The sequence below is a fragment of the Balearica regulorum genome, chromosome 2 (assembly GCF_011004875.1).
Source record: "Balearica regulorum gibbericeps isolate bBalReg1 chromosome 2, bBalReg1.pri, whole genome shotgun sequence".
Taxonomy (NCBI): Eukaryota; Metazoa; Chordata; class Aves; order Gruiformes; family Gruidae; genus Balearica; species Balearica regulorum.
This window is the reverse complement of record NC_046185.1, coordinates 1,943,574-1,950,438: the sequence shown is the minus strand read 5'-3', so window position 1 is coordinate 1,950,438 and position 6,865 is coordinate 1,943,574. Positions and strand designations below refer to the sequence as shown.

The following is a 6,865-nucleotide window of genomic DNA, read 5'->3' as shown; positions in this document are numbered from 1 at the left end:
ATGGTCTTAAACCTGATCTTCTCCTACAGTGGGCGGTTCTTCATTCGCCCAGTCCTTGCCTTTGCTTTCTGAGGCTTGGGCAGTGTTGCTAGAGCACTTGCCTGTGGAGACTGAGGCAGAAAAGTCATTGAGTACCTCAGCATTCTCCGTATGCCAGGTAACCAGATGTCCTGTATCATTCCAGAGGGGGCCCACAGTTTCCCCCATCCTCCTTTTATCACTGACTCATCTATAGAAGCTTTTCTCTTTGCCCTTGATGTCCCTGGCCAGATTTAATTCTCTCAGGGCTTTAGGTTTCCTAACCTCATCCCTGGCTGCTCAGACCAGTTCTCTGTATTCCTCCCAGGCTACCTGCCCTTGCTTCCACCCTCTGTAGGCATCCTTTTTGTGTTTGAGTTTGCCCAGGGTCTCCTTGTTCATACATGTGGGCCTCCTGGCATTTTTGCCTGACTTTCTCTTTGCTGGGATGTATTGCTCCTGAGCTTGGAGGAGGTGACCCTTGAATGCTAACCAGGTTTCTTGGGCCCCTCTTCCCTCCAGGACTTTGTCCCATGGTATTCTGCCAAACAGGTCCCTGAAGAGGCCAAAGTCTGCTCTTCTGAAGTCCAGGGTAGTGAGCTTGCTGTACACTGTCCTCACTGCCCTGAGGATCTTGAACTCCACCATTTCTTGAAGGCTGCAGCCACGGCTGCCCTTGAGCTTCACATTCCCCACCAGCCGCTCTTTGTTGGTGAGAACAAGGTCCAGCATGGCACCTCTCCTTGTTGGCTCTTCTGTAACTTGGAGAAGGGAGTTATCATCGACGTATTGCAGGAACCTCCTGCATTGCTTGTGCCCTGCTGTGTTCTCCCTCCAACAGATATTGGGGTGATTGAGGTCCCTTATGAGGACCAGGGCTTGTAAACGTGAGGCTGCTCCTATCTGTGTATAGAGGGCCTGGTTCACTCAATCTTTGTGGTCTTCGTGGTCAGTATAGCAGACAGCAACTGTAATGTTTTCTGTCCCTGTCCTCCCTTTAATCCTGGCCCATAAGCTCTCAGTCAGCTCCTCATCCATTCCGATAAATGAGATGGTCTGCAAGAATATGATGAAGCAAAAGTCAATAGACACAGAAAGAAAGGGTGGGGTTGTTGGGGTTTCTTTTTAATTTTTAAACAGTCAAGATTCCAAGGAGAAGCACTTAAGATCTCCATAGATGAGACAGGATTTTCAAAATCATCCTCTGCACTAGATTCTTCACTGGTGTAAATCAGGGCAGTGTCATTAACATCAGCAGACTTAGTCCAGCTGACCCTCTGTCACTCATCGTGCAGCGACTGGTCAAGAGCAACGATGCACCAACACACAAGCACACTTTCCTTTCAATTTGAAAAAAAATGCCTGGTGTTCTAAAGGCTAAACTGCCGGAGAGCAAGTCCCTGCAGGCTCTTACCGCAAAGGCTAAATTCCTGAGATTTAAGAAAAACCTTAAATAAATTGAGAAACCGTGGCAAATTTAATTTAAGAGAAAGGCTGTTTTCTTTTACACCAGTGTGTCCTGAGAAGTGGTCGAAGGATGAGAGGGATGGGAGAGGTCTCCAATCAAAGCAAACATTCACACTTCATTTTGGAATGTGGTTGAACTCACCCTCATCTATAATGAGAAGTCGCATTTCTTTGACAACCCTGAATTGTTTACAGTACACACTGATGTGAGCCCAAGCGTCAAAACCGTACACAACCTATACTAAACAGAGAGACTGGCAGACAAAGAGAAGCATGCCACAGTGCAGATGTGGCAGATAAAAACAATACCAAACAAAGCCATTACAAAGTCCCTTTGGTTTCAACACACATAAAAAATTTGAATTGGGCATTGTTTTTTACTAGACTATAGACAACACACACGCATAAGGACATATGAGCACCTGGACACTTGAAAGAGGCAAATGCACTGTAATTTGCCCAAATACCTTGCCACCACATGCCACGAGTGTCACAGAGACATTCGCACATGCAGATAAATAGTTGGAGGTGTTTATTAAAAGAACATTTTGTCCTTGATTTAAACACAATAGCCCCACTCAGAATAGCAATGGGGGTGGAGAGTCTTGTTCACAGGGTACAACCGCAGCCTCACTGGCTCTGGGGAAATGCATAAGGCGGGCCTTGTTCTAAAGAATTTGGGTTTTTTTCCACTCCTGGGAACACTTTGCCCAAGGGTAGGAGGAAAGGCGGGGGCATAGTAGTGAAGAGGAGCTGCTGGTATCTCCAAGAGTCACAGTCATATAGGAGAGACACCCAAAGCAAATATCACCACCACAAACCAACCACTCCCTTGGTCCAGCGAGCAGCCTAGCTCAGGTGCCTTCACGGGGTAACCTTCTGGGCATGCCCGATTGCTGCCTCCCAGGGTATATAAACTGCCTCACGAGGAAACAACCCATATTCAGCACGAGAGAGCATATCTCAAAATGAAGACTTTACTTGTCCTCCTGGTCGGAGCAGTCCTGTGCTTGGACTCAGGTAAGACACCGTGAAGAGTTTACTCCATGTCCCCTCCAGCTAGGAAAAAAGACTTGTGATGGGGTTTGGTAGTGAGGGAAGAAATGCTGACACAGTTGTCATATGAAGATATTTGCTTTTTGATGGGATGTCCTTAGTGTTGAATGGAAAAAAATGCATAGTCCCACCCTGCTGATGGTGTGATCCTAATGCTGGGTAGAGCTGCTTCCAGGAAAGATAAATCCTATACAAAACTGAATTTAATTGAAATCAAAATTATTTCAGCCAGACCATATAGTTTTGTGCACATGTGTTTTTTTAAAGGAGGGTGGGACGATTATTTTTCTTCTTCCCAGGCTGTCAAAATGGCAACATTTCTGCAAAGGTAAATTTTTTCCCAACTTGCTTTCTGACTCTTCATTTCAAAACTGGCCTCTGATGCTACACAGATTTCCAGAATTTTAATAGGAGAGAAAAAGAGATAATGCCATGTCTTGTTATTTTCTAAACAGGATGGTTGGGATTTGGATACTGTCACTTTCATTTTTTTGGCCTGACTGGGAAAAATGGCTTTAAACCAGCTTTTCCCTGTTATCAGAGAACAGAAGAAACAGATCTGAGGAGAAATGTTTCTCAATCAGTAAAGGATGCTTAAAGAACAGCCTGAGAAGGGTCTTGTACAGTCCTGGCCAGACCCTCTCGTCTGCCAGCTTCCATCAGGGTGCTCTGAAATTTGACTTTCATTGCATTAAAAGTCAGATAAATGTGAGAGCAGAGTGCAGCACTACAGACAAACTGGGGTTTGGTTCCTTGCCTCTGTGACTGCAACAGTCATTTATGCCAGAATGGCTTGGACAAAGGGAAACCAAGTGCCTCAAATCACTTCTTCCTCCTGTGCTGAATAATACTAGCTTGTACATAGGGCTTTTCTGTGTCCTAAAAGTGTATTTTAGGCATTAGGGTATTGACCTGAGGGACTCATGATACAAGCCCGGTGGTCATGGGGTTAAAGTACAGATATATAGATAGATAGATATACACATTAAATTCCACACTTGCAAGTCTGTGAGGCTCCAGTGATGCCCTGAGGCACAGGTAGTTAATAGAAACAGGTAATTGCACCATGCTCTTACTCCTCTGGAGACTATTTTTCATCAGGGGTAGACACTTGTAAGCTACAATGCTTATTCTGCCTTTGCTTGATGCACATAACAGCACAGCAGATGTTAACAGCACTGACTTTCGTCCCCCATAGAGTGGCATGTCCATGAGGGGGTGGAAACACGTGGTGACATGGTTTTCAGAGGGAGACAGAAGTCGTGTTTGCCCTTTGCTTTCTAAGAGGGGGTGATGGAGAGTATGTGTCACAAGTTAGACAAACTGAGACAATGGGCTGGAAGAGACCTTGCAAATTGCCTGCTCCATCCTTCCTTCACCCTTTCTTCCCTCTGGGCTTTCCTTCTTTCATCCAACTCTGGCAATGCCTCAGCTAAGGATCACAAGCCCACCTGGTAAAACACTAATGTCTATAGAGGCAGACAAATAGTATCAACATGTCCTTCTGGGGACTTCATCCCTTCATCCCAGCTCAGGAGGTGGGAATATCACAAAAAGCATGTTCCAGGCAGGAACTGAGTTAGGCATCCCAAATGCAGAGGAAGAAGCATTTCAGAATTCCCACTGACTGATGAGTCCAGTCAATGCAACCAGCTATCCAGCTGGTCTCTTTTTGCTCCCTCACTGCACTGACTACTTCTAAAACTTCAGTACCTGCAAAACTTGACTCTCACCTCAAGCAAGTGTACTATTCTCCACTGAAAATAGGAAAAACCCTGTTTTCCCAATAACAGAGGTGCTATCTCCCTTTGAGGACCCACAGGAATGGTCCTGTTTCCCAGTGTAAGCACTAAGTTCAGTTCTCCGGAGACCTTCAGATAGATTTGTCTTATAACCCCTCTTTTTCTCTTGCAGGTTCTTCTTTGCAGTGTTACAGCTGCACGTCACAGCTCAGCAACTCCAACTGTCAGACGAAAGTGGACTGCAAGGATAATGAGATGTGCAAGACAGATGTGATCAGTAAGGCAAAGTGGGAGTGGGCAATATCTTAGTTGTGATGTTGGAGCCAAGCATGGTCCCAGCCTCAGATGTCCAACCCAGCCTCACCTACTCTAGATACACCAGCTGGAGTGGGCCAGCAAAGTTCAGTGTGCAGCAGGAAGAGAAAAGCCATCTGGGGAGAAAAGGTGTTAAAAAAGCTTTCAGATTACTTTCATGTTGAGTAGCAATAACAAGAAAAATGTTTATCCCTTTCTGATAGCTGGTCCCTTGGTAGTGGTTGTGGTCATCACCAAGTCCTCTCCCCACACTGGCCACGAGACTGTGATTACAAAGTCATATTAGCACGTGCATGCTATAGCCCATAAATTCCTCAGTTGGCCAATAGATTGTGCTAAGAACTGAGCAAGGTGGCCAGTACAGTGCCGGTGCCTGGAATGAATCTCAGGAGGATGCATCTGCATTTGACATTGCAAATACCTATCAATGTCTCTCACCTGTACAAAATTCGGTTTACTTTTCTTTCATAACACCAAAAATTATTTGCTTACAAGGGCAACAGTTAGGTTTATGGCTTTGAAAAATTTGGAACAGGAATTCAAATGTGAAGGGCTGAGTCTGGTGAAACCTAGTCATGAAGTTAGGAGGAGCATTCAATGACAGAGCTGACTTTAGGTGAATTCAAGGATAGAATTTCACCTAGGCCCATCTACAGCCAGCTCTGAACGCAGCCATCTGTGTGTCTCTGGGTAAACTCTTTTAACAGATTATGATTTAGTTCTCCCATTCTAGATCTGGCAAAAAAATGTTTGCTCTGTCCAGATCTGTGGTGACAGCTCAGTTGCTCTTAGACCTGGGGCACAAAACCCATCAGTTGCATGTTCAAACTCATCTCTGTCAGGCAGTAAATGTAATACCTCCAGCAAGCATTGTCCTTGTTGGAAATGTGCAAACCCATGGCCGTGCATTCACATGCAGGAGAGCCAGCACATTGTATAACCCACCGGCCCTATAGGTTAAATTTTCATATGCAAACACTTGGTGCCCAGAATAGATTGTGCAAGATCAGGAGATCTCATGTTGACTGTAATCTGTTGGTAACCAGCAGTTACTGAGTATCAACCAGCCACAGAAAAATAGGCTGTGCCTCTCAGAAACAAATCAAACGATAACGCTGTCATCTGTGAAATGGGGATAGCCACGTTTCCACAACTTCCCTGGGTGTTGAAAGGCAACAAAGATGTATGGGATACGAGCAAAGATTACCCCACATGCTTGCTCCTCATCCGTTAGTAGCTTAAACTCCCCAATGGAGGTGTTAATGGCTACTTTCATTATTAATTAATTTTTTAGTTTCTGTAGTTGATGCTGTTTTAGAAACCCCTGAGAATTGTGCTGTGGAATACACTGCCTTAAGCAAGCACTTGAGGATTGAAACCCTTCCCCCCATGCTGACAAATCGACACCCCAAAAATACAACCTGCTACAGTAAAACATGCAGCTGTTTGCAAACACTTGGGTTTTTTCCAAGAAGTGAGCTCAGATAAGAATAGTATTTCATTATTCAGTTCCATGATGCTTGATTGGCTTGGCTTGCATTGAGTCCTTGCAGTAATGGTCCTGCTTTCATTCCAGGGGTCGTAGGGCTCTTCAACATCATCAGCAAGGGCTGTGACTCATCATGCGAATCATTCTATCAGGACTTCAGCGTGGGCAAAAGGAATATCTCCTGCTGCAACAGCAACCTCTGCAACATCAACGCAGCGGGCAGTGTGAGGTACAGCTATGGGATGGCAGCAGGGATAGCAGCCAGCGTGCTCTGGCCCTTCCTGAACAACAGACTGTGAGGAGCAAAGAGGACTTCCATGATCACAGGAAGTCTTGGAACACCCCGCTTATGACAGGAATTGAAACTGGGAGCAAGATGGTGTCTTGGGCACGCAGCATCCTTGGAGCTGATGGCAGATCTTTGCCGTATGATAGCTTCTTCTTTACTGCTATTGTATTGCTGTAGTGCTACTAGATAAGAAAATATGTGTGCATGCTATCTGCATTACTCCTAAAATATACTGATTTCTGAATCAAGTGTGAGTTTGTTACCTTTATATCACTTAGTCATGTATTTCTGCACCGAGCAACAATTGCAGGTGGGTGTATTGCATGTCTGACCAACGTTCAGTCTTGGCCATTGCTGTGTAATGATGATATGTGCCAAGAGGTGCAATGTCAGAGCAGAATAGGGGTGGCATCTGTACCTCCAAAACTTGAGGGGCTCTGACTTGTGACACACTCTGGAGAGCACATACCCCAAGAAAACCCATGAAGA

The 6,865-nt window shown here is 45.2% G+C and overlaps 1 protein-coding gene across 1 annotated transcript; it reads left to right on the top strand.

Moving 5' to 3' along the window:
• The first annotated feature begins 2,347 nt into the window (after positions 1–2,347).
• Positions 2,348–6,624, top strand: PSCA (prostate stem cell antigen). The gene is made up of 3 exons (XM_010312748.2): positions 2,348–2,505; positions 4,456–4,560; positions 6,175–6,624. Exons 1-3 carry the CDS (start codon positions 2,454–2,456, stop codon positions 6,384–6,386), a joined length of 369 nt encoding a protein of 122 aa, XP_010311050.1. The 5' UTR covers positions 2,348–2,453; the 3' UTR covers positions 6,387–6,624.
• Positions 6,625–6,865: the final 241 nt, after the last annotated feature.